The 26,707-nt window shown below is 42.7% G+C and overlaps 1 protein-coding gene across 6 annotated transcripts in view; it reads right to left on the bottom strand.

Annotated features, from left to right (window-relative positions):
* CORO1C (coronin 1C) overlaps positions 1-26,707 on the bottom strand; it is an 85,463-nt gene that overhangs the window by 36,096 nt on the left and 22,660 nt on the right. For 3 of the 6 annotated variants that reach the window (XM_038373246.2, XM_038373248.2, XM_043497649.1), the window contains exon 2: positions 9,078-9,277. In XM_038373246.2, the coding sequence (XP_038229174.2) occupies positions 9,078-9,277 (200 nt within the window). Of the gene's footprint in view, positions 1-9,077; positions 9,278-10,220; positions 10,535-26,707 lie in introns of those variants that run through there. The other 3 variants (XM_043497653.1, XM_043497652.1, XM_043497650.1) reach the window with 3 other exon arrangements.

The raw sequence follows: 26,707 nt of genomic DNA on the forward strand, positions 1-26,707 counted from the left end.
GTTGCCCAAGTTTCTCCAGTAAAAAACCCAAAATCTTTAATTTTGGTTTCTTCCCACTAAAACACAAAGGCGCACAGCTAGATAGAGGTTTATCAAAAATTAGGGAAGAACCCTCCTCCTGGACTTCAATCTCACATGCCAAATTTTAACCTAAAAAACCCAGACATTTTCATGGATAAGTTAAATGTTGAGAGCCCCTCAATGGCAGCAAAACTTAAGTCAGTCATAGCCCATTTTAATTCATGTCCTTCCATCACCACTCCATCTAAACAGCTAGAAGGGTTCACTGAATCTCGGCCGGAGCAGAAACACTTGATTCATTTTCACACTCTCTCTCACATACACACCATGGCTGAATCATGAGACATGGTAACATGTCACTGACAGATAATCAGCATTTCTTGGGTGTGCAAGCACCTTATACATGTTATTTGTAATAGTAGGTTCAGGATTTCAGTGGAAATGCTGCCAGTTTAGAAACACAGTAATAAGGCGGCAAACACGCAAAAGGACAAATCTAACAAAAGGTTTAGCCAAATGGGACTGAGTAAGCCCTCAGTCACATGCACAAACAGGCATCATCCCCCTCTCTCAAAGACCTTACTCTACATGATTTCAGCTGTTGGCAGCCTTCTTAGGAGAGATCAGTTTAAGTAAAGAAGAGGAACCTTTTGCCACAGCTTTTTTTTTAAAAAGGCAAGCTGCAAAGATTTTGTAAAGAGATATAAAAAAAATCTATCCCAAATTACTCTGGGGATGTGTGGACTTAACCGTTACAGTACACGGGGGTGTTAAATCCAGATATTTTCAAGTCACTTCCCCCAGTCTATCAGGGAACATAAGAGCTTTCCCCCTTTTACTAGAGCAGAGGTCATCCGTCAGGATTAGGTGGGCATATCCCACCCAGCCCAGTTCCTTCCACCATGGATGCTGCTCATCTTCAATCCTCTGTACAAAGCTAAATAAGTACATTGCACTGCACAGAACAGGAGGAGGCATGGCCTCTGTCCCAACGTGGTTAAGAGACAAGACCAAGTCCTGCGTTCAAAATTCAATGTTTTATCCACAGCAGCTGATCATCACACAGCTGCTTAAAATATCCACTACAGATGGTGGTACCTATGAAAGACTGCCAAAAAACCCACAGCAGCAAGTCTCTGAGCCGGGTTAACTGACTTGGGCTCACAGGGCTCAAAATAGCAGTGTAGATGTTCCCACTCAGGCTGGAGCCCAGGCTCCTAGACCCATCCCCCAAGCCAGGTTTCAGAGCACAGGCAGAAACATCTACACTGCTATTTTTAGCCCCGCAGCCTGAGCCCCATGAGTCTGAGTCAGTTGACCTGGGGTCTAAGACTAGCTACCACAGGGTTGCTTGTGTTTTTTGGTTTGGGGATTGTTTTTTTGCAGTATAGATGTATCCTTAATGAGTTAGGGTCTTTGGTTCAGTAATGACTCTGTGGTCTTATGCAATGAGCTGTGAAAGCACTCCTGATGAACACCCAGAAAATTGAACAGCAAGTTAACTAGACAAAATCCCAGCACCCCTCAGTTCCATTCACATCAAAGATCTCAATCGGGTGTGAACAGGAGTGTTTCTTCCCCACTTGTCTGCCTTACTGGTTCTTAATTCCATGAATGACGACAAACTGTCCTGCCTTGCTATGCTGGAGAAGTAGCTGTAAATCGGGCCCAACAGTTCATGCCTAGGAGCAAGCAGGAGCTGAAGTTACTGTGTTTGCAGCATGCTCATTTCAGCAGAAGGCTTGATGAAGCTCAATAGCGACCCCTTGCAGCAGATTAAGGATAAAAGTGGATTAGCTCAAAATCTCCGATCCCATAGTGCTCGGGCCATACATGGATTTTGGATAGAGATATCTGGATGACAACGACGCCTGGCTAGATTTCATGGAACAAAGATTAAAAAATTAGAGATCAATTCATAGGGATCTTTAGTGACGTTTATTGGAGGTGTCCTCTCTACACACCCAAAATGATGTGTTGGGAAGAGAGGCAAAGGAAATGAATGACTAACTCTTAAAAGCAAGGAAGTTCCAAGGTTAAAGACACAGCAGCTACATCATGCTGCACTTTGTTCCTGCAGCCTGCATAGTAGGTAAAACCTACAGTATCACATCTCACTGCTGTGCATTGGCAACACAGCATCTATGCAACGCAGTGGGAAACTAAGGCGTTTGGTTCCATAATTTCCTGGCTATGGCTAATATAAAATCTGAGTCTTAGTATTATAAGCATGTAGCTGAATATGGGTAATTCCATTTGATACTTCTCTTTTTAAAGACCAAACCATGGTCTAAAACAGGAGGTGTCTCTCTCCCTAGCACTGGAAATGGTGAATTCCCTACATATGCATGCACCAAAAATTACAAGAAACTCAGACAAAGCATTTCAACAGCAAGCCAGAAAGGAAAGAATCAGCTGCACAAGTCCAACTACTAAACCAGCATCGGGATTTGTTTTGCTGGTAAAACAGCATGAATGGAGACAATCTGTAGGCCTCCAGCCTCCACGCATCTCCACCCACTCATCCAATAGCTGCCAGAGGGGGCCTCATGACAATCTCCCCCCTTCCCCCAAAACTGGCAGCAAACACAGGGCTGCGTGGCTCAGAGACTAAAGCACTAGGCACGTCACATCCAGCCAGCTGTTCTAAATAAAAATGAAAAGCGTGGTTTAAAATCTCTTTGCGTTGGTTACACTGTCACTCTGAACTGTGCTGGCAAAGAAACCCAGGCGGGGCACAGATGGGTTACACCACCAGCCCAGCTCCCACTTGATGCAGCACCACCATTCACCCCAAAAGGCAGTTGAGGAACAAACGTGGGGTTTTAAAACAACTCAGTGTAATTAGACTGCTAAGCAGAGCTTGCAGCAATTCCAGGCATCTGCCACATCCCTCCCTTCCTCAAAAGGGTAGGGGCTAGCCAAGGATCCAGCAGGGATGTGTTAACAGTATTTATTTCCACTCATTTTTCCCAATCCCTGTCCATATTACATTTCAAGAGGCACTGCCAAGAGCTCTTCACATGTGAAGACTCGCCTATGGGCAGCAGAAACTCACAAAAAACCAGGGCTGTCAGTAACCCCTTTGGCAAGTGATCCGATCCAGGAATCTAAGAGTTAACTAGCCCGTACACTTGTCTCTGGTACAGTACAGCCCCTATCCCACCATCCTCCAGTCCTAGCCCAACGTGGCCAATCAAAGCAAAGGGTGGAAATTATTCGGGATGTCTGACAGCCCAAAGAGCCGTAATGACCATATATGGTAAAAACCACTGTCAGGAGCCCTGCAGTGCCTGCTGCTCTTAGACATATCAGTGAAATGCAGCAGCAGCAGCAGGGCCAAGGAGAAACACAAAGAAGAAGCAGCCGCTCATCACTGGGCTGGGGTGGGGGAGGGAAGAGCCATTCATCTGCCAGGGCACAGTCATAATCACTCAGTATAATCAAAAATCACCCCCGGGGGACATTGTGTGGGGCTCTGTGCCCGGATTTGGGGCTCAGGGTGACCATTTTTATTTAAAAATACAGCAAACATATTAATTGGGAGCAAATACAAAAGCCATTTGCTTGCACTTCATATGGTAATGAGATTAGAGTGCGCTGGGACTGTGCCAGTCCATGTCCTAATTATTCAGCACCTGGTGCCTCCTCCATCCCCTTGGCTCACCCCCACCACCGTCCATTCCACATTTCCAGGTGCCACCATGGAGCAGACAGATTTACAGGAGCCACGAGCCAGAATCAAACGGCAGGCGGGTGCTGAACACGCTTCACTAACAGTAGCGTTTTATTTCACTGCAGCGCCTGCCTTTCATCCCAAAGTGCTTCGCGAGCCACATGCACGCAGACCCACTGAAAGGAAGCTGCCTCAGGAGCGGAGGACAGCAAGCAAAACCTGCTGCACAACTGTGTGGGAGAAGGAATTTTTGGGCAACCCCTTCTCTTGCAAGTTCCATGATATCTTCGTACAGAGAGCCATGGCTTTTAAAGTCTGTGTATGGTACTCAGTTGTTCCTCCCCAGAAGGATGAAGGGCTGACCCTCCTGGGATTTGAATAGGTGGTTTCAGGAAATCTAGATGTATTTAAAATCATTAAGTCATCCCCCCATGCTGCTAAAAACAGTTCAAGAGGATGCATCTATCTCCCACCTACGGCACAAAACATGCTATTGGTATTGCCTAACCAGCTGGTACCTTAATACTAGTGGGAGAATACGATGTAGCCTCCATGAGGAAGGGCGGGAGGCAGTTCAAATCTCTGCCTGTGCGTCCCCAGGGCAACATTTTCATTTTGAATCCAAGAGCAACCATGAAACAAGTTTGGTTGGAAAGCTTCTAAGACTTCTTTAGAGAGGTATGCTGTGTGAAGAGGATTCAGTTCTGGGTGGGGACTGGCCACCAATGGCATTAGGGCTCAGCTCCTGAGTGTCTCTCCACAGGAAGCTCCCATAGAAGGGGCCAAAAACAACTACTGAAGTTCTACAGAAGCAGGTGGAGAATCCATCCTGGCCATCACAGAGGACTCTAGACAAGGGATGAGAGTGTGGGGGAGTCATGCAGGGATGGAGATATATATTTGATCAGGGAGCCCCTCATATGGCAGCATGTGGATGGCCTAGAGGATCTGGTTCACTGATCCTCCCATTCCCCCCACAGTGAAACGCATGTCACTATCCCATGTAGGCTACTTCAACTACTGACCCTTCTTCATGCTCCCACTTGTGGTCTGGCTAGGTGCTAGGATTTGGTTTTGGCCCTGAATGCATTAAATGTGCACCACGCAAATAAAACTGCTGCAAGTTAAGCATTTGATAGGATACTCTGCTTGCAGAGCATCATTCATAAAGGTTTTAAACTCATAAGCAATTTTTGATTTGTTTACTGAAGTGCTTTAACCAAAAATTTGAGTGTAGTGTACTTAGGTAATTAATTTGTATATATTCCACACAGCTTTGCACATCTCTTTCACATGCAAAGAACTGCAGAAAAATCGTTGAAGAACTTGCCAAACTAGTGACACGATTCTAAAGAGCTGCAGGGTAGGCGTTTTGGTTTAGCTGTGCTGGTGGAGATCTTCAATTAGGAATTATGATGCTGGTAATGAAGTAAAAAAAACACATAATCCACCCCAGAAAACTCTCCCCCATGGTCACAGACTAACTCAGGGTATCAGAACTGAACTGGGAGTTTGAACATATTGATTTTGGCGGACTCATTCTCAACCCCAGACTGGGCAAGAACGCGTCAAAGCCAGGTAGAAAGACCACCATACTGGCTGCAGCCATAACGCTCCAGAATTTAGAGAGGCTGGTGTAAGCAGAAGGGTCCATGCACCCCTTTGAATGTAGAAGACTGCAAATATGCTGAATCTGAGCCTCTGGGCGCTTTCCGCATTGTGTTGGCGTAGCTGTGCTCTCCCAGCATGGCCTAGATAAGTCAGCTTGGCATCAGCAATGTGGGCCTTCCATACACAAGAAGGTGGGGGAGGCATGTTTGCTCCAAGCTAGTCAGATGTTCCACAGGTGCTGGGGCTCAAAACCTGTTTGCTCCTAAACCAGTCAGGCTTCCGCAGAATCAAAGAAAAAATGTTCTATGGCAGAAGCCACAAGTCAAAGGTTTTTTTTTGTTTTGTTTTTTTTTTTTGTTTTGTTTTTTGTTTTTTTAACACAAGCTTTGCCTATCAACTGACAGCAACAACAAGTAGAGATGCTGGGGAGAAGAAATAAATGTTTCACTTCCCTTTAAAAGGAGGGGTATTCTAGGGCATGACAGATGCCTTGATTAAAAAAAGGCCTTGATAATGTTTAACAATTGATAAATCATCCATCTCACCTCAACATTTACCATTCTTTAGCCTTTGCACTTTATATTATGTCAAATGTCCATGTAAGACTGGACAGCCACTTGAATAGAACCAAAAACTGTTACCACAAAAAAAACAAAAAAATCCAAAAAAAACAACTTTATTGGAAACGTAAAGGAAAAGACAAATTTGAGAAAATAAGCTGCTTACTTTCAAGATTATACAGACCTTTTATAACATGGGTTTGCTCTAACGCTGCATAATAGGTCAAGCCACATTAAAAGTACTTTTCAGAGATCCACACACTAAGTGAGGAATTTGATAGTTACGTTGCAATTAAGCGGAGAAGAAGGTTCTCTCCCTACTGACTCTGGCAGCTCGCTGGTCTCTCAGGATTGCACAGAGTGTAGTTTTATGGAAATCATCAAAAAACAAAATTTAAAATCAGTCCTTTTGAAAGTGAACATGACGGCAAGGATGTTAGTGGAAGCCATTTGCAGACAGCTCAGTGAAAACCTCTGCTCAGTGAATAGTGGCAATCAGAAAATAAAACACTGATGTTTAAGGAATGGAAGAGAATAGTGAAATTATTATAATGTGAATATATAAATCAATAGTATGGTACACACTTCACGTGAACACTGCGCTTAATTCTGGTCATCCTATCTCAAAAGATATAGCTGAAGTAGGAGTGCTCCAGAGATGGGCAGTAAAAAGATCAGAAGTCAGAACAGACTTTGATAAGAAGAGACTGAAGACACTGGAAGTGTTTAGCTGAGACAGGAGAAGTGCAAGAGCAGTCATGATGAAAGGAGTATAAAATAATGAGTTACAAACAAGTAAAAAACAGCACTCCTAAAACAAGAACAAGGGAACATACCATGAAATTGAAAGAAATTGACGTGTAAGGAAATACTTAAACACAATTAACTTATGGAACGCATTGCCTCAAGATATCACGGAGCCTAGTGGGGGGGGAGGGGGTGACCCTGAAAAGTTGGGGGACCACTGGCCTACTGGCACTATTATACATCTTCCTAACCCAAGCAGTGATATACTTCTCACCTGGTATGTCATTCCCCAATCAAGGAGAGGAATACACCAGGTTCAGTTAAGTGTCAGATGGGATACATGACTAGATGGACCACTTGTCTGAGCTGGTAAGGCCAGGCCTATGCTCCTAACTAATGTTTCCATGAAGTCAGAGTTACAGTTTTGGAGAGAGATCCCACATACACACTTTTGCAGACTGGGTTATTCTTTTTTCTGTTTTCCCCCCCAATCATCCTGGACCAATGTATTCTCTTGTTTTGTCATAATCTTAGCCCTCTTCCAAAAATGACAGTCCTCTTCTGAAAAGAAACTAGTGCTGTGAAACAAGAATCAATGACTATGTATTCAGGGTTTTAGGGTTGTCTTTTTTTTTTCAATAGATAAAACATGAAGTGATCAAGCTGATAAACTCATTTAAAGGATTTGTAACTGAAATTATGAAAGACTTAGCAAATGACTGTGATAAAAGTCAATCTATCAAAAGGGGAGCGTTGAATACTTCTTTCCAGCACAGAAAACAAAGGTATTTTGTGACCCACTGCAGAGATACCTTGGGGTGGTTGTTTGTAAGGACTAAGGCTATGTCTACACTACAGCCTATGTCAGCAAAACTTATGTCGCTCACAGGTGTGAATATTCCACCTCCCTGAGCAGCACAAGTTACACAAATAAGTGCTTGTGTGCACAGTGCTATGTTGGCGGGAGAGCTGCTTCTGCCGCTCGCGAAGGTGCTTTTTATGCCAATGGGAGAGCTCTCTCCCGTTGGCATAGAGCGTCTTCACTGGACGCGCTGCAGCAGCACAGCTGCATCACTGCAGCACTTTACATAGACATACCCTTATTTTCATTTGATATATCTATGAGACACCACCCTACTGCTTTATACGTTTTCATGCCATAGTTGCAAAGCCGGTCCTGAAGCCTCCCAGCACTGATCTCTTCCAACTGTCTCTCCCCACGTCCTTCCATCTAAGCAGTTATCCTGCATTCTGCATTTGCCTTTGGGACAATAGGTTTTGTAAAGTGAGTGCATATATTTATGAGGTTACAGAAATAAGTCTAATGAAGAAGTAGGGAACCAGAGGTGGTCATATAATACAGCTTCCCTGTATGGTTATTTATCAGTTATAGCTGCCTCTTGCTTGTACAGAATCTTAAAATATCTCTGTCAGAGATTTGTGGAATGTCTCCCCCCATTATACTCCAGCTGCTGAAGATAACGGGGCTCTCGCTGAAGTGCAGTAGCAGTCTGCACCGGGATTCATTCATGTGATCTCAGAGAGACTGGTTGGAGATGTGGCAGGAGCTGTTATCTCACTTGGGTTATTCCGGTATTATACCAGCATTGAACAGGTAGAGCCTAGAGTGAAAGACTATCCTAAAGAGCCAAACAGCAGCTTGAACAGGAGGTGGTCATCTGATTCTTCGGATACATCTATACATGGATTTAAAAACAGACACAGTGACTGGCCTGGGTCAACTGATTTGTGCTTGCAATGCTCAGGCTCTGGACTGAACAAGTATATAGACGTTCAGGCTTGGGCTGGAATCTGAGCTGTGGAACTCTGCAAGGGTGAAAGGTCCCAGAGCTTGGGCTCCACTTCAAGTCTGATTGTCTACAAAGCAATTTTTATCCCCACAGCCCAACTCGCCTCACCTGGGCCAGCCGTGGCCGTGCTGCAGGTCTTTTATGCCTGTGCAGACATGCTCAAAGACCTCATGGCAACAGGGTCTTTGACAACTGAAAAAGGAGGCTGTCTGATTCTTATTCTTTATTTTGCCACCTAGCTGTTGCTTGTCAAATGCAGAAAGTAATTAATGCAATACCGCACTGAGACCTAGGAGATACCTGGGTATCTTAGAAAGCTAAAATCCTGATGGTAAAAGAATGGACCATCACTACAGTAAACAATTTCTTTGTGGTAGCACATCATTCTAATCATGCACTTTTTTCATACAGAGCTGGTCCAAATTAGTCAAGCAAACCATTTTTATTTATTGCGTTTCATTTAATGGAAGCATTGGAATGATTACTGAAGCATGCAAGACTCCATTTAATGGCATCAGAAACTGGCATTTATCATTCCAAAAAAACAGCTCTGAAGTAAGACTTCCCAGGCTCAGTCTGGTTCATAAATAATGTTGAGATGATAGCTTCACTCTAGGGAGGCAATAACGAGAAACTTTCAAAAGCACCTACCTTGTGCAAGGGCAGCACCAGGAATGCTCCACCACCACTAGCTTCTATGATTATTGCAACAAATTTGGGGTTTACTACACAAAAGGAACTATCCCAGGTAACACGGGAAACCCGGATGTCGTCATAACACTGGTCATTTTTCACTGCTTGCCCAAACACATGCCGAAATTTGCTCTGTCGTACCACTCGCCTCATTGTGTCTGCGGAGAAAGAGAACAGGAGTTTCAGAAAAACTTGGCCAGTTAAGTGCACGTTGTCTGGTCTGTTTTTCTAGAACCCACCTGCCTAGATATGCTAGTAAACTCAAAAGAGTCAGACAAGTACCTGGTATTGCAGGAGATGCAGCAGCTTTCAGTCATTACTCCTATGCATACAGATGCCCACTTTCAGATCCTGACCACTCTACAGTTCAAATAGCACTAGTAACAACTGGTTTTAAAGGGTAAATTCTATTTTTTTTAAATAAGACTTCAGAATTACACTGACTTGTACCAAGCATAACAGAATCAGATTTTTTTTAACCAATATTGTATTTTACAACAAAAATGGTAAGACTAATTTTCCACAAAAAATGGCATTTTCCCTATATTCCTTTATTTATTTATTATGTATTATATTCCTTTTATTCCAGTAAAAAAGCACCCAACTCAATGGGTTTTTAAGATAAGTTTCTACATATTTAAAAATCGTTTGGGGGCATAGGATGAGAAATGTGTTTTGTTTTTTGATTACTTTACTTTCCAGGAGATGTAGATAAAACAAACTCTCAGAAACAGGTACTTCTGTGAAGTGGTTTCACAAGCTAGCTAGCTTACTTTATACTACCTCAAAAATCTCATCGAAAATAAGTTTCCTTCCTAAGCAGGGAGAAGGGAAACAAGCTAATGACTTGAATTAACTACTCTGAAATCTTGAATTAACTTTGTTAGCTTGTTTGCATTGCTCCTCCTCTGCCTAAGAAACTAATTGTCTTGAGTTAGAATAGAGGGAAGTTGACTGGCATGGAAAATTCCAGCCCCCTGCCTCTGCATAGACTGCACGGGGGTTACACTTCATAGGAACACCGGGTCTCAAGGGGAGTGAGTGGCAGTATATTTTCCATTAGTATCTCCAGCTTCCAGATTGATCCCTTCTGAAATTTACCAAAAAACAAAGGAGTCCTCCCATTGTAGGAGATTTTCTCCTTCACAATTTATCAGTTCACATGTAAGTGAGGAACCTCCCCGTACCTTCTTGCCTTTAGAGATTTGAAAAGGACTTCTGCAATGCCCAATCTCTGAGCAACAGAAATTGGAGTCCTGCTCTAAGTTTGCCTCTCCATAAGTCCATGGTTACACACCAGGATTTGGAAAATGCTACTCTAGTTCACAAAGCTACTTGTTAAGGAAATATTGGTTCCGATTATTCCTGCAGTGAAGTGGTAAACTGAAATGCTTTTTCACACTGCACAATGGGTGAGCTTGTGTGTGCATAATCTGCCTGCAAGCAAAAATTGTGAAAGGTTACTCAAAACACACATCCCATTTTAACTTCCAGAACTCTGCACACAAGTACACTGCAAGACAGGCTTAAGAACCGCTTATTTGTAAAAAGTCTGGGAGCTAAAAAGTTAATGATCTGTACATCTGGAGTAAAGCTCTCACCAGAATTGGCGAAGTAGTCGTACAATTATAAGAAAATTTATATCACTCTTAATAGAAAACTCAATTACTCAGTGAAGTACCTCAAGTTTCCACATAAATATGAGAAATTCTCTGCAATTTATCTCTTTCCTGTAAAATCCCCATGCCTGTGGTGACAACGTCAAACACTGAGCACCAGAACTCTGAGCAGGACATCTGCACAAAAGACTTGCCCCAAATCTAAAAATCTACGATTAAGCAGACCATACATTTAAAGTGAAATGGTAGCACTGGTTAAATCCGCTGGACTGACAGCATTGGAGAACGAAGCCACTGGTTCACAGAGACACACCCCATGCAGCAAAGCCAAAGCAGCGAGCAGAAGCTTCTACTAATGCCACACATTACCAGAATACGGCAGGAGCTCGCCTCCATGCCCAGGCACTCATGGGTTTCCTTTCAGAGATGGAAAATACATGTCCCAGTTACAGTGGTGATTTCTGCAATGTGGATCTCTGTCTATCTAGGAACAGGACAGAGACCACCAACAGCTTTCACAGAGGCCAAACAGCTGTTGGATGGTAATGACTTGCAGCCACTGATGACCTTAACCGAGTTCAAACCAACGACCTAGAGGCAAAAAGCTCTCTATATTATTCCAAGTCTCTTGACCTATCCAGTCCAGACCTTTTTTTTTTTTTTTTTTTGAAGTATTTCTCACTAGTATTAGTTTTATTGTACTAGCATTAAGCAGCTATTCAATCCATCAAGAACATAATAAAATTGCCCAAATAGTTAGCCTTGCCCTCACTCTGAAGAAAACTAAGGATGACCAGACATTTACAGCTCAGCTTTCTAGAGTCTCTTCGCCATCAGATAACATAACCCAAACCACTAGATCAGGGATAAATTCACCTATTTTCAAGTCTCTCAAATTCAGCCAGGAAACCTAAGTGATTGTTTAAGACAGCACACAGTCTCACCTATGCATGTACAGGAGGGGGAGGGCTATTTTCATCAGGGCTTCATTAAATTTCCCACAATAAACTAGCTGTTTTTAAAACTACAGAAGTGCCACAGTTAGCATTTTATTACAAACGCCTGTAGCTTTAAAGAAAAGCAGCTGTTTTAAAAATACAATTTTTGTGAACTGGTGAATTTGAGCTCTAGAGAAAAGCAGCACTGCAGAAAAAGTAAGGATGGGTATTATGAGATGGGGTTACGCCTCAATATTTACAAATGAATAACTGAAAATTAATGAGCTAATATCCAAACGTTTGGTAAAATATTCAGTATGTAGTAAAAAAATCTAAAAAGGTGCCTTATCCCAAGCTCTACACCCCTCTGACATAAGTTGTGCAATCAGAATGAAAAACCCAAGTGACCCACAAACATGAATAACTTTTACACACAAGGCATAGCAGCACCATGACAGATAAATGTTCAGATCTGTGCAGCAGCCGCAATGGAACCGCTGAAGCCTGACATATAGAATAGTTTTCATCCAGCAGGAGTCCAGACCACATTAGAAACAGACTAATATACAAACTGGCAGATATTCCATCCCCTATCACTGAAAAACACTCATTTGTGGGATGAAATACCACAGCTACTCTGCCAACAATGCTGCAGGTTTTTTTTTTTTTTTTTTTTTTTTTTTTTAAAAAGAGGAAGGGAAGAGCAAGCTGTCCCAAGCTGAATTGGTAGGGGGGATCCTCTAAATAGACCTGCATGTAATAATTCAAGGTGGGATTCTGTCAAGACAACAGGAAGGCAAGCCTACTGCTTGAGCAGTGGCATGGGAATTTTAATGACTTCAAACAGGAAGGAGTGTTCAGAGCAGGTGACTGAGTCAGGAGACCCTGGTTCCATTCCCAGTTTTGCCACTGACTCACTGTGTGATCTCAAGCAAGTCACTTATCCTGTCTGTGCCAGACCAAGTGCGGACAAAACGCACCTGTCATAAGCATTTCCAGCTGCTGGAATGAATGCCCCCAAGAAGGGCCAAGGATTGTACGAGTAAGTTGTGTGGGTCTCATTTAAGGTGAGACGTAAAAAATTCAGTATCTCACCTAACTAGTAATTCACATTATTAAATCTTTTAGATCTGATCAACAACACTTCTAAAAAAGTACTCCTTTTCTTTTTGCGAATACAGACTAACACGGCTGCTACTCTGAAACACTTCTAAAAAGACCCTTATCTGGTACTGTGGTAGAGCCTTAGTCATGGCCCAGAACTCCACTGTGCTAGGAGCTGTACAAACATAGGGAGTTTCAGTTCAAAAAGTTACCTTTAGGAGGCCATGTGGTCAATCAGGTCAGCAGTTATTTGCACAATGCCAGCAAGTTGGAGAGATGCACAATTAAGACACCTGCTTTTACCCTGGCTTATTTATGTTACACCTTAAAAATAGACAATACCTCAAAATAGGTAAAATGTTCAACAAGAGTATTACTGTCCCCAAAATCTTCTTCTCCAAACATGAGAGCTCAATATCTTCATTTCTTTTTTCTCTTTGCTGTAATTCAACCTTAAACTGACACTGACTTGCTGTAAAACATTCTGGTATACAATTTATATGGAAGATATGATACAAGTATTGCTAATTCTCACAATTTTACTGTAAGTCTCTCAATGTGTATTTTTAAGCCTCAGCTCCTCGAGTCCTGTGACATTAGGATTACAGCTTTCCAATTACCCCTGCCCCCAGACTTTCTAATCCTCATGATTGCACAGAAAAGCCTCAAAACATGAATTCTAGGGATTCAGAATTTGTTAGTCTAAGGTGCCACAAGTTCTCCCTTTTCTTTTTGAGAAACCAGAAGGTAACTATAAAATTCCCCAGATTTATTTCTATAAGTATCATTGTTTTTAAGTCAATCTCATGATTTTGAAATGCTTGGGGTCGGCAATACTGCAGCATAGAGCTGTGCTTTCTAGATTTTTATAACCCTCTGCTCTAATTTTGATGAAACTTTCTTCTCTCAACAGTCACTCACTTCACATCTTGCCAGGACACACAAGTATTGCACTTAGGAATTAGCCAAACCTGTTGATGGGGAGAAGATAGAGGGTTGCTCTCATACAACACCATGTGTTGCAATAACTAGACATCACCAGAACTGTGCACACCCAGCTCAACTATTTCTCATCCAACAACACACCTTACAGGTACAATGCTCTGCATCAAAGTTTTACTTGCTCATTTACCTGGGGTGAGTAATTTTTTCTGACGAGCAACTAAAATATTAGTCATCCAAGTAAGACAGGCGAGCAGGGCAGGCTTTGTATATGTTTTCAGGAAGACTTTGCAATACTGTTCATTGTTTAGCGTTCTTCCCACTCCATGGTGGGTCAAAACATTAAAAATTTTATGTTTTAGAAAAGGTAAAGTCAGTACTTAAAATCTGTGTTCCTACAAGTAACCCCAAATTTCCCAATTTCAGTACACCATATACAGGAATTTTTCAATTTGTTGTCTTTAATACTTTATATATCCTTCCAAGAGGGTATCGATGGAAGTGCTGACAGACCTCTAGCTATATATGGAGCTCCCATGCAATGCTTTATAAAGCAGAGCGTCTTACAACTCAGGTTGTACGGGGCGCATCTGAGACATGCTAGTAAAATGTAAGGTTTACTGTGTATACAACATGTACAAAAATTTCACCTGGTTCACAATGAGACCCCACCAAAAAAAAGTCAAGTTCTCCAGCTTACAAATCTGATGCCTTTAATTCTACTATTCTTCCCTGACCAACTGCTGAAACATTCCCTTCTCCCCAGTCCCCAGGGGGATTTTTCCTCATTTTAGTAATTTGAAGAAGGGTTTTAGAAATTAGCCTCATCTAAGATCTTTCTGCTCAAGAAGCACACCTTTGCCACCCTTTCCCTCCTGCAGGCTCTAGTTATAAAGAGCAGTGACTATGGATCCTTCCATGCACCAAGGAAAGCGATCAGGTAAAAAATAAGTAGGGTTAGCTTGGTCCTGGAAAGCCAACGAAAAGCTCCCTTTCCCTGCAGTTCCAGCCTGAAAAGGTTTAGCATCCTAATTAATTTCCCAATACTCAAGTGCAGCAAAGGATCCCCTCCCCCACCATCTAAAAAATGACAGCTGAAGCCTGACTGCCACTGGATCTCTTCCCAGGGTTAGTTCAGAGTCAAAGAAGGCAGACTGCAGGAACAGAAGGCAACCCTTAGGGAAAAAAAAGTTACTCTGTCTAGCAAAGTGGATAGGCTTTTCACCTCTGCATAAACTCTGATCTGCACCTGAAGCCATTCGCCATTTTAAAAGATGATTCAGCCCTTTATTAAATAAGCAAAATATAGTAGGACCTGGCTAATTCAGGCTAACGACCGGGGATCCTGGGTGAATTACTTAGGCAGGGTAGCACATCATGAAATGTCCTTTGTTCATTCACTTTGCTAATTGCAGTTTTATCTACCAACGCTATTTCTGTAAGGATACTGTAGCATCTCCTAAGAGCGAGAACATCAGAGACGACTCATTACAGCACTGTTCATTTTAAATCTTTGCTGAGAAGTGGGGAGAGGATATCAGGGCATGTATGCTAAATATTTGTCTCAGCAAAAATATTTGTCTCAGCAAAGTATAAATTAGGAAGATTAAAGACACCACTCCTACTTGGAAGTGTTTTAATATTGCTAGCGTTACGACCCTCAGCAAAATTAAAAGGGAAGCTTTATATCCTTCCAAGAGGGTATCGATGGAAGTGCTGACAGACCTCTAGCTATATATGGAGCTCCCATGCAATGCTTTATAAAGCAGAGCGTCTTACAACTCAGGTTGTACGGGGGCACATCTGGATAAACACCCTTCAGCTTTCTAATGCTGAGAGACTTGTGGCCAAACTCTACCTTTGGTTCTATCCATCCAAACCTGACTGATTGCAGAAGCCATTGTACAGGCCCAGAGTACTAGGCATAGAATCTGGCACCTTGCAACAGTGTTCAAGTGGACCTTATAAATCAATTGGATGTTTAAGAACAAGTTAGACGAACACCTGCCAGGGATGATCTAGGTATACCTGGTCCTGCCTCAGCATGGCAGGGCTGAACTAGGGGACCTCTCAAGGCCTTTCCAGCCTCAGACCTACATTTCTAAGATTCTAGGAGTTGACACTGCACATGTCTGCATGGTACCATTCATTCAATTTCCTTCTGATCTTCCATCATGAAGCGTCAAAAAAAGTTACCCTGGATTTGCCCATCTTCCTGTTTATAAAGGACTTATCTGTCTAAAAAGTCCACATATAGTTCTGCGGGTTGGAGGGTTTTCAGCCAGCTTATGTGAGAGGAAACACATCCTGCTAGGGAACAGCTTACAGGAAAACCCCCCGCGAATGACAAAATCCTGTTCAACCCACATGGATGTGATCCTTTGGGAGGGCCAGACACTCAAAAGGAATGGCTGGTTTAAAACATTAATTCAGCCAGAGGCCGGTTTCAGTAAAAACCAATTTACATGCCAATCTTACAGGAAGAGCTTCTTTGCAGAATCTCCTTATAAAAAGTTGTTAGCTTCGGCGTGAAAGGAGGGTGTTTCTCCTTCCAGGCAAGATTCCCAGAAAGATAAGGAAAGTTACTTATTTTATGGTAGCCCCCCCCCAAAGGCTTCATTCAGGACTGGAACTCTGTTGTGCTGGAAACTGCAGAGAGCTAGATATGGTCTTTGACCCAAAGAGTTTACTATCTAGCAATGAGCAACATATGAACAGTGGAGGTGGTGAGATAATCAAATGTTATAAGCAGGGCTGGCAGCATGGCTTACTACTCGGGGTGCCCGATACAGCCCCTTATAAGGCCCTGTTTTCAGTTGCTTATAACTTTGCCGGATTTTAACCATTCGGTCTGAAGTTTTTCCAACCTAGGTGTCTGCCTCAGGCTGAATTTGTTTGGACAACTTCAGCCAAAATGGTTCAGCCATTTCCAAGAACGAGGCTAGGAAAAGATAGGTCCTATTTATGTTAACCCCCCTGCTTTAGAGCATGGACATGAAATCTGGCAAGAGGGTGGGGCGGTCCGTGTCTCATGGATGTGTCTTTTGTTATTCCCATGAAAATTCACCCACATTTGGCCAAGTTATAAGCCTCTGAAAAACTGTAGTTTGCACATGCTCAGTAGAGACTCACTAGACCACAGATAAAATCTCTGAAGATTCCATCTGTGCTAAGCATGTTTCAGCCCGAGGCTCCAATGAGCTGAGCAGGACTCTCCCTGCAATGGCAGGCCCAGGCATTAAGATCAGAGTGCCTGTCTCTCCTGGACTCTCAATGGAGGATGCTGCAGAATTGATATGCAGACAAAATATGGGTTGGGTTTTTTTGGGGGGTGGGAGGGCTGAGCGGTGATGTGGGGGGGAAAAATGGGACTGGCTGGGCAAGACGACTAGGGCTGGGAACCAGTGGGATGTGGGAAGAGATCTGACGAGCAGCCAGAGTGCAAGGGGACAACTGGTGCTGGCAGGGCAAAGAGACTGGCACAAGAAGCCGGGGAAGGGGTGTGGAAGGCTGGGACTGAACGAAGCAGCCTGGGAAGGGAGACTGGGAGTCAGTGGAGATGGGGAACATGCGCGGTGGGCTGACGAGAGGCCGGGGGGGGGGAGAGGAAATCAGACAAGGAGCTGTGCGGGGGTTAGAAGAGAACCGGAACGAGCTAGGAAAAGAGGCTGGGGACAAGAGGGGGAGCTAGTAATGGCTGGGCAAGGAGACTGGGATGAGACCCCTAAGGAGTGGAGGCAGACTGGCTAGATACGAAGGAAACCAGGATGAGGAGCCAGGGTAGGGAACAGACAGAACTGGGAGGAGGACAGGTCAGCAGGAAGGGAGCAGAAGGAGTAGAGTTAGGTGGAGAGGAGGAGGGACAGGCGAAAAAGGCTGTGCCCATGAGAGTACAGAGCCTGGAATGGAACCCAAGATTCCAGAGTCTCACCATTCCACTGCTGTCAGCAAACAACTGTGAAACTCACTGGCAAAGCGTGCGTCTCATCTCCTTCTAGTGCTGGTCCTCACAGAGGATGACAACCTACTAATACTATCAGTTACTCCATGAGCTCAAGTGGCAGAAGTTTGTGAGGTTCAAACCCTGTTGATGAATCATGTGGGTGTCAATATGATGTCACAGGATGGAATTTTTTTCCATTTACATTTTAAAAAAAAAATGTAGGAAAAGTTGCACAAGCAGTCTTAATTGGAGCATTTCCTAACTTGAATGCTTGACTTTGCAACCTCCAAAATGCTCTTAACATTGTGTGCACATGCATGTGTGTGATACCTTCTATGTGCCCACGTTTGCATGCGCATGCATACACACCACTTTTTATATTTTTAATTGCAAAGAATTATTGATTTTCTGCAACTGGTCCCCAACCACCTCTCTGACTAGCCATGTAGCCCTGGATGATTTCTTGGAGATAGTCCAGCAGAAGAGGGCTTTGAGAAGGCATCTGGAGATGGTAACAGCCTCACAAGATCAGTTCTGGGAGGACATCTGATGCCTAACCGTCAGCATGGGAGAAAGTGCACAAATGTTCATGGGAGGGGTAGACAAGCAGGTCTATGGTTGACAAGCAGTCATGAGGTTGGCATAACTGATGGAATCCTAACGAAAAGAGGGGATGCTGGAAAGAGCGAAATCCTGAATGAACACAGTAGAATAAATCCCGGGAGCTCAATGCCACAGGATATTAAAGCAAGCAGCTTACTCTAAAAAAAGTTAAGAACTGCATCTGCAGTTAGACTAGGAACACTGTAAATTACAAGAGATTGCAATCCTCATGCTTCAAGACTTGAGCTGATCACCATCTACGTCAGAAGACATTCACCCACATGGTGTCATCGTGCACAATTCAGTTCATGATAAAGGGGCTGAAGGACTTGCCACTTTCCACAGCAACATCTCACAAAGGCCACTCTATCAGTGACGCCAAGTCTCAATTTTATCAAGCCTTGTGATTCCCTAAAGCCTCAGCTCCTGCAGTCATGGGAATACATGAGAATCTCAGATTTCATTTTAAAAAGCAGACAGCTCTTAGCCCACGGGAGTTGTGGAGGAAAGCTTGAAAACAAACTCTAAAGCCAATACGAAGAGCCCAAAATGATGATGATTTTTTTCCCTTTCTTAAATTACACAATTTCTTGACTCATGATTTTTGAATGCTGAGGGTTGGCAAAACAGCCACTATCAGAGACTGAGAATATAGACTATTGGAATGTTTTGATATGGTAACTCCTAGGTTGTCATTTTTTTTTAACATCTGTACATCATGCAATACACTTGTATAGCACTATATCAAGATGCATGCTTTGAGATCCTCTGATGGACAGGACTGCAGTATTACAAAGTATCTTACAACATTAATGACTTACAGCTCACTTAACCTCCCTGAGCCTCCATGCCCATCTGTAAAAAAGAAACTAATAAGGTGAAGTGACTTGTCCAAGATCACCCAGGATGGATGCCAATAGCAGAAGCAGGACTAAAAGCCAAATATCCCGAGTCTCAGGTCTTGTGCTTGTAAACCCAAGGCCATTCTTCCTGCTGCATCTCATCATTTTGTGTTAAGGCGGCTTGTCCATGTCAAGGGACTATTCAAACCCACTGCAGCAGTGATTAAACCTTTATTTTCAGGCATTCAGAAAAATTTAATCCAGGCTTCACATTGTCACACATCACAGCCTTAGGATGTATTTTATGTGCATATTGAAAAATAATCTGCCTGGTAAAGTGAAGTTTAGGTTGAGCAAGATGATCCCACCCCCCGACTTCAGTTCATTTTAAAGACCAAAAAGCCAGACTATAAACTCAACAGTGAAATTTCCAGCTGTCAAAAAAACCAAACCAAACCAAAAAAAACCTGGCAAGATTGTGTTATGCGATGAGAACCTAAGTCACAAACTAGCAGGAAATTTGGTTTTATCCCAAATAGGAAGTATAACAAATTCAGAAATGTAAAATTTTTACTAAATTCAATCATTTAAAAATGATAAAATTGCTCTTCTGGGCACAATTCAAGGTTACTGGCTCTAACCTAGAAATTCCTGTTTGGTATCATTGCATCCCTATAACTATACCCAGATACAATGGCAATGAGACCACCATTCTTCGGAGAGTTGCAGATTAACAAGACTATATAATAATGCTTAACTCTTATAAATACACACCGTAACAACAACTACATGGCTTGCAAACTGGGTACTTTAGGACCACCGTACGTACACATGCTATGCTAAGGTGGTGATCTGAAATGCAATTGCTGACTATACTAGCCAGCGCATATTTGCAGATTGGACATTGTGTGATTCTACCAAAAGGTTCCAGACTGCAAAATTTCATTTCCTTGAGAGGTCCTGGAGTGAGTGACCTTTTACAGGAGGGTGCAGGACATCTTTGTGGTCTCACATTGGGCCTTCAAGGGCCATTCACAGTTAGTTGGGGTGATACAGGCATTGGACTGTTTAAAAATCACTACCCAGACAAGACGGCATGTCTAGTTGTATTTAATCTGTGTAATTTGCCCTAATTCCATTGCAATAAGTGCACACAAAATCATTCAAGTAAGTTGTCATGAGGATATTGATGGAAAGAAGGCAAGGAAAAAAAGCTACTTAAAAATCCTTGGCCCCAAATTTTATGTGGACAAAATATATAACAAAGCCTGTACTAATTTCTTAGGAAAAATGATATAGGAGACCATACAATCACTGATAAATATTTCCACAGACAAGCACTTTCAGATTTCATAACTGACAGAGAAATGATGGAAAATAACCCACTTCCCAAGTCTGTCTCTTCAAATTTGAAGGGACACTGTCAGGTCATATTAGAACAAAATTTAAGTTTTATGCACACACACTATTAGGGGGGGAAAAAAACGTTTCTAAGAAGATGAATTTTTTTAAAAGGCCAATTGTTATTTAACACCTAAGAGTGTTCTAGGAACTTCACAGACCTATACAATGAAAAAGTTCCTGCCTGGAATAAGAGTGGGGAATTTCCATAATCCTCATATTGACTGGGTATGTGTCACCTCAGGAAGGGATGCAGAGATAAAATCTTGAGACACCATAAACAACTGCTTCTTGGAGCAGCTTGTCCTGGAACCTGCTAGGGGAGAGGCAATTCCTGATTTAATACTAAGTGAATCACAGGATCTGGTCTAAGAGGTGAATGCAGCTGAACCACTCAGCAGTAATAACCATCATGTAATTAAATTTAACATCTTTGCAGGGGGGGAAATGCCAAAGAAACCCACCACAGTAGCATTTAACTTCAAAAATGGGAACTACAAAAAATGAGAAAGATAGTTAAATGGATGTTAAAAGGAACGGTCAAAAGGGTGAAATGCCTACATACCACATGGAGATGATTTATAAGCACCACAACAGAAGCTCAAACTACATGTATACCACAAATAAATAAATATAAACAGCCCAAAAAATGTTGCCATGGCTAAAGTTGGTATTTAGAGTTAAAATGGCATCCTTTAAAGATTGAAAGTTAAAATTCTACTGAGGAAAATAAAAAGGAGCATCAGCAAGACAAGCGCAAAAGTATAAGGCTGGCCAAGAAAAAAAAAAAGATATGAAGGGCAACTACCAACAGACATAAAAAAACTAACAGCAAACAATATTTTAAAGTACATTAGAAGCAGGAAGCCTGCTGACCAGTCAGTGGGGCCATTTGATGATCAAACTGCTAAAGGAGCACTCAAGGAAGACAAGGGTGTTGCAAAAAAGCTAAATGAATTCTTTGCATCAGCCTTCACAGCAGAGGTTATGGGGGTGATCCCCACACCTGAGCCATTCCTTTTAGGTGACAAATCTGAGGAATTGTCCCATATTCAGGCATCAGTAGAGAAGACTTTGGAACAAACTGAAATTAAGGACTCAAGAGTATTCACCCAGGAGTTCTGAAGGAACTCAAATATGAAGTTGAACTACTAACTGTGGTATATAACCTATCACTAAAATAAGCCCCTCTACCAGACGACTGGAGCGTAGCTAATGTGATGCCTATTTTTAAAAAAAGGCTCCAGAGGCAATCCTGGCAATTGCAGGCTTTAAGCCTAAACTTCAGTACTAGGTTTCAGAGTAGCAGCCATGTTAGTCTGTATTCGCAAAAAGAACAGGAGTACTTGTGGCATCTTAGAGACTAACAAATTTGAGCATAATTGGATGCATCCGATGAAGTGAGCTGTAGCTCACGAAAGTTTATGCTCAAATTTGTTAGTCCCTAAGGTGCCACAAGTACTCCTGTTCTTTTTTCAGTACTAGGCAAATTGAACAAAACTATGGTGAAGAACAGAATCATCATACACACAGATAAGCATGATACGCTGGGGAAGAGACGAAATGGCTTTATAAAGGGAAATCATGCCTCACAAATCTAATAGAATTCTTCAAGTGGCGATCAACAAATACATGGATAACAGTGATCCAGTTGATATAGTATACTTGTATTTTGAGAAGGCCTTTGACAAGGTCCCACATCAAAGGCGCTTAAGTAAGGTCAGGAGTCATGGGTTAAGGGGGAAGGTCCTCTCATGGATCAGTCACCGCTTAAAAGACAGGAAACAAAGGATAGGAATAAATGGTCAGTTTTCACAATGGAGAGATGTAAATAACAGGGTCCCATAAGGGCCTGTGCTTGGACCTGTGTTGTACAACATTCTCTTTTCCAGATCTTTTATGAATATGAACACTGAGATGGCAAAATATGCAGACAATACAAAATTATTCAAGTTAGTTAAGTCCAAAGCTGACTGTGAAGAGTTACAAAGGAATCTCACTGAACTGGATGACTGGGCAACAAAATGGCAGATGAAATTCAATTTGGTAAGTGCAAAGTAATGCATGCTGGAAGAAATAATCCCAACTCCACAAACAAAATGATGGGGTCAAAATTAGCTGTTACCACACAAGAAAGATTGAGTCATCGTGGATAATTCTCTGAAAACAAGTGCAGCACCAGTAAAAAAAAAGCGAACAAAATGTTAGGGACCCTTAGGAAAGGGATAGATCATAAGACAGAAAATATCAAAATGCCACTATATAAACCCATGGTAGGCCCACACCTTAAATATGGCATGCAGTTCTGATAACCCCATCTCAAAAAAAGATACATTAAAATTGGTAAAGGTGCAGAGAAAGGTAACAGAAGTGACTGGGGTATAGAACAGCTCCCATATGATGAGAGATTAAAATGCTTGCGACAGTTCATCTTAGAAAAGAGATGAGTAAAGGGGGGACAGGATAGAGGCCTATAAAATCATGAATGATGTAAAGAAAGTGTTATTAGCCCCTTCACATAACACAAAAACTAGGGGTCACTCAAATTAACAGGCACCAGGTTTAAGACAAAAGCAAGTATTTCTTCACACAATGCACAGTCAAACTATGGAACTTGTTGCCAGGGGATGTTGTAAAGGCCAAAAGTATAATTGGGTTCAAAAAAGAATTAGAAAAGTTCATGAAGGATAGGTCCATCAATTGCTATTAGCCAAGATGGTCAGGGATGCAACCCCATGATCTGGGTGTCCCTAAAGCTGGGACTGGAATGACTGCCAGAAGCTGGGACTGGAATGACAGAGGATGGATCATTTGAAATCACCCTATTCTGTTCATTTCCTCTGAAGCATTTGGCACTGGCCACTGTCAGACACTGGGCTAGATGGACCATTGGTGTGCTCCAGTATGGCTGGTCTTATGAAGACCTTGCAAACCAATATGATAATTTACAGACAAATGGAGGAGGAGGAAAGGGACACTAGAGTGTTTTTTCGTAATCTGAGCCACGCTTAAATCTTGTTTAACCATTTTTTTTCATCTTTTCCTTTTGTCAGTTTTGCCTATTCTGTTTTTTTTTTTAAAACAGAAATCTTTGCTCATTTTTTCCAACTTTTCAATAAAACTTGTTTAAAAAAAATCCCCTTCAGTATTTTTGTATCCCCACTTTGTAGTTTTGTGCCTGCATGAGATCCTGACATTTAAATGGGGCCAGAAATTGATTGAACAGATCTGAAACTAACCTCTCTATTTTCATCATCCTATACAAATGACCATCCAAAAGGCAAACAGCAAAACCAGTGGAAAGCAAAGCAGATTTTCAATGCTGTTTTTCAATTTTAAGATCAGGTGTTCTTTGTCAAGAAGATAAGGAAATTTGTTTTTTAAAAAACAATTTTTAACCTTTTACATTCAGCTAAAAAAAATCATTAGTGAAATAAGCTATTGTACAGAAGCCAGTTTGTGCCATACTTAGGAACATATATTGATCACATCAGTTGGATAAAGAAATGAATAAAAAGACTGCTAATGATGAAAAATATAATAAATAGAAGATAATTGAAGAGGGGAGTGAGCTGTATTATAAATAAAGCAATAACCACCACAACAAAGATCCAGGCAATGAGGACAAAACTCATGAAACCCCAAACACTTCCGCACACAATTAAATCTAAGAGACATTCAGTTACACTGCTTCTGTGCTTGCAAACGTTGGGTTAGACTGGGGTGGGCAAACTATGGCCCTTGGGACCACCCAGACCCTGAGCTCCTGGTCAGGGTGGCTGCCCTCGGCCCCTCCCCTGTTGCCTCATGGGCAGCACCGCTTGCGCCTGCCCACCTCCCAGGCTTTCAAATAAGCCTGTCCTGCCGCTCTGAGCTGCCTGGTAAAAGGGCAGGGGGAGGGAGGGAGGGTTGGATAAGAGGCAGGAAGTCCCAGGGAGCAGTCGGGGACAGTTGGATGGGGTGGAGGTTCGGGGGGGGGGGGCGGCGGTCAGGAGACGGGGGTAGGATAGGGGGTGGGGTCCTGGGGGACAGTCAGGAAACAGGGAGCAGCGGGGGTTGGTTAGGCATGGGAGTCCTGGGGGGCCTGTCAGGGGGCAGGGAGCAAGGGGAGTTGGATAGGGTATGGAGTCCCAGGAGTCGGTTGGTCCCAGGAGGGGGCAGTCAGGGGACAAGGAGCAAGGGGGGGGTTGGATGGGTCAGGGGTTCTGAGGTGGGCAGTCATGGGGAGGGGGCAGACAGGGGGCACGGTCCAGGCTGTTTGGGGAGTCACAGCCTTCCCTACCCAGCCCTCCATACTGTTTTGCAATGCCATTGTGGCCCTCGGGCCAAAAAGTTTGCCCATCCTGGGTTAGACAGACAAATGTAAAAGCACCCAAGCCCAGTCTATGCTACTGCTTCCACTTTGCTTCCACCAGTGGAGCTGCACCAGTGATGATGAACTATGGCTATAAAGCTTGCTCATTTAGACAAAGCCTAATAGGATAAGGAAATATATTCCTCCACTGGGATACTGTCTTCAACCACCTCTTTAGGACCTCTAGATTAATGACCCTGAACAAAGAAAACTACTCAAAAGAAAAAAAAAAAAAAAAAGGAGTCCAGAGGGCAAATGTCCAACACCCACAAAAGACCACTAAAGGCCTTTCCTACATTGGGACAGATGGGAAATTTGGGTGACTTATTAGCTCTAGTACAATCTTGTTTTTGTTTTTTTAAATGGTGTAGGAAAGAAACCTTGGGGGGAATCCCTCTCACATCTTCATCCACCCCCCAGAAACAGACGAGTATCCTTCCCAACCCAGGCAATGTTCTTCTGTGCTTCTGCCAGAGGCATTGCTCAAGAGTAAAGGTAGGTGCTACCTATACTCCAAGGGACTGAATGCATCACCTCTGCACCAACAGAGCTCAGGACGAGAACTCTGACCCCATCTTCTGTGGTGAGGAAAACCCTAGACAGCCAGAGCACACAATCCTCTCTGCAAAACTACCATTCAGCAATCCTACTAGAAGGATAAGCCCAGGACTCCAGTCAAGAGAGGTATATAGATAATAAAATGCCTTCCTCTATGCAGCTGACCTAGTTTTCTTATCAAGGCAACAAAGTTAACAAGACAGTATCAATCTGCTTGATTCTGCTACTCTACTTGCTGGCTTTTCTCACTCTTTTGAAGGTTATACATATGGGTCTCTTCCAGATTGTATTTTTAATGAGCATATCAGAGAATTTTTCTACCTAGGAAGCAAATTGTTAGGCACATACTGCCAAACGTGGGCTCTGGTCTCCCCACAACATGCACTTACTAGGGCTGAAAAAACTCCGGTCCAATGGCCCAAATGACGGAAGGTGGTTTCCTGAATCATAGAACTTCACAGCTATACCCTGAATCATAGAATATCAGGGTTGGAAGGGCCCTCAGAAGGTCATCTAGTCCAACCCCCTGCTCAAAGCAGGGCCAATCCCCAATTTTTGCCCCAGATCCCTAAATGGCCCCTTCAAGGATTGAACTCACAACCCTGGGTTTAGCAGGCCAGTGCTCAAACCACTGACCTATCCCTCCCCCCTGGCCTTCCTACCAGGGCACTCGCCTTGGACTTCATTTGGAGTCTCAAAACCTACCTTTTCCAACTACCTCTGGCCAATCATCTAATGCCTGAACACTTCGTTTGCAACATTACTAGGAGTCATGATAGGGAAAGAGGGTTTAAAATCCTTTTCTCCTATATCTCCTCCCAGGAAAAATACATGCCCACATCAATTTTAATAAGCAATTCAGGCTTTTTATAAAATGATAAACAAGAAGGTTCACTAGCCACCACACCTGAAACTGAAGCTGCTGATCAGAATCTAATCTAGCCATTCCCATGGTAAATAAAGTCTGAAGCCAAATTATGACAAATACACTCAGGTGCTCAGACACCAGAGATGAGCCTAGTTATTCTCTTGAGGTATGAGGTATTTATACAAGAGTAGGATTTCTCACTCTACAAACACTTAGTTAAGAAACAGATGTGACTAGTTTGATTAAGCTTAACAGTAATGGACACAGAGAAGAATATAAACCCTATTGGCTTTAAGGTATTGTTGGAAATGCTTCTTGAGTTATACAATCAACTAAATCATTCCAGCTACCAATTGAGAACTGACTGGAAAATACATAAGAGGGAGAAAGCAACTGAGGGCTTGATAACAAACTGC

Source organism: Dermochelys coriacea, chromosome 15, assembly GCF_009764565.3.
Source record: "Dermochelys coriacea isolate rDerCor1 chromosome 15, rDerCor1.pri.v4, whole genome shotgun sequence".
Taxonomy (NCBI): domain Eukaryota; kingdom Metazoa; phylum Chordata; order Testudines; family Dermochelyidae; genus Dermochelys; species Dermochelys coriacea.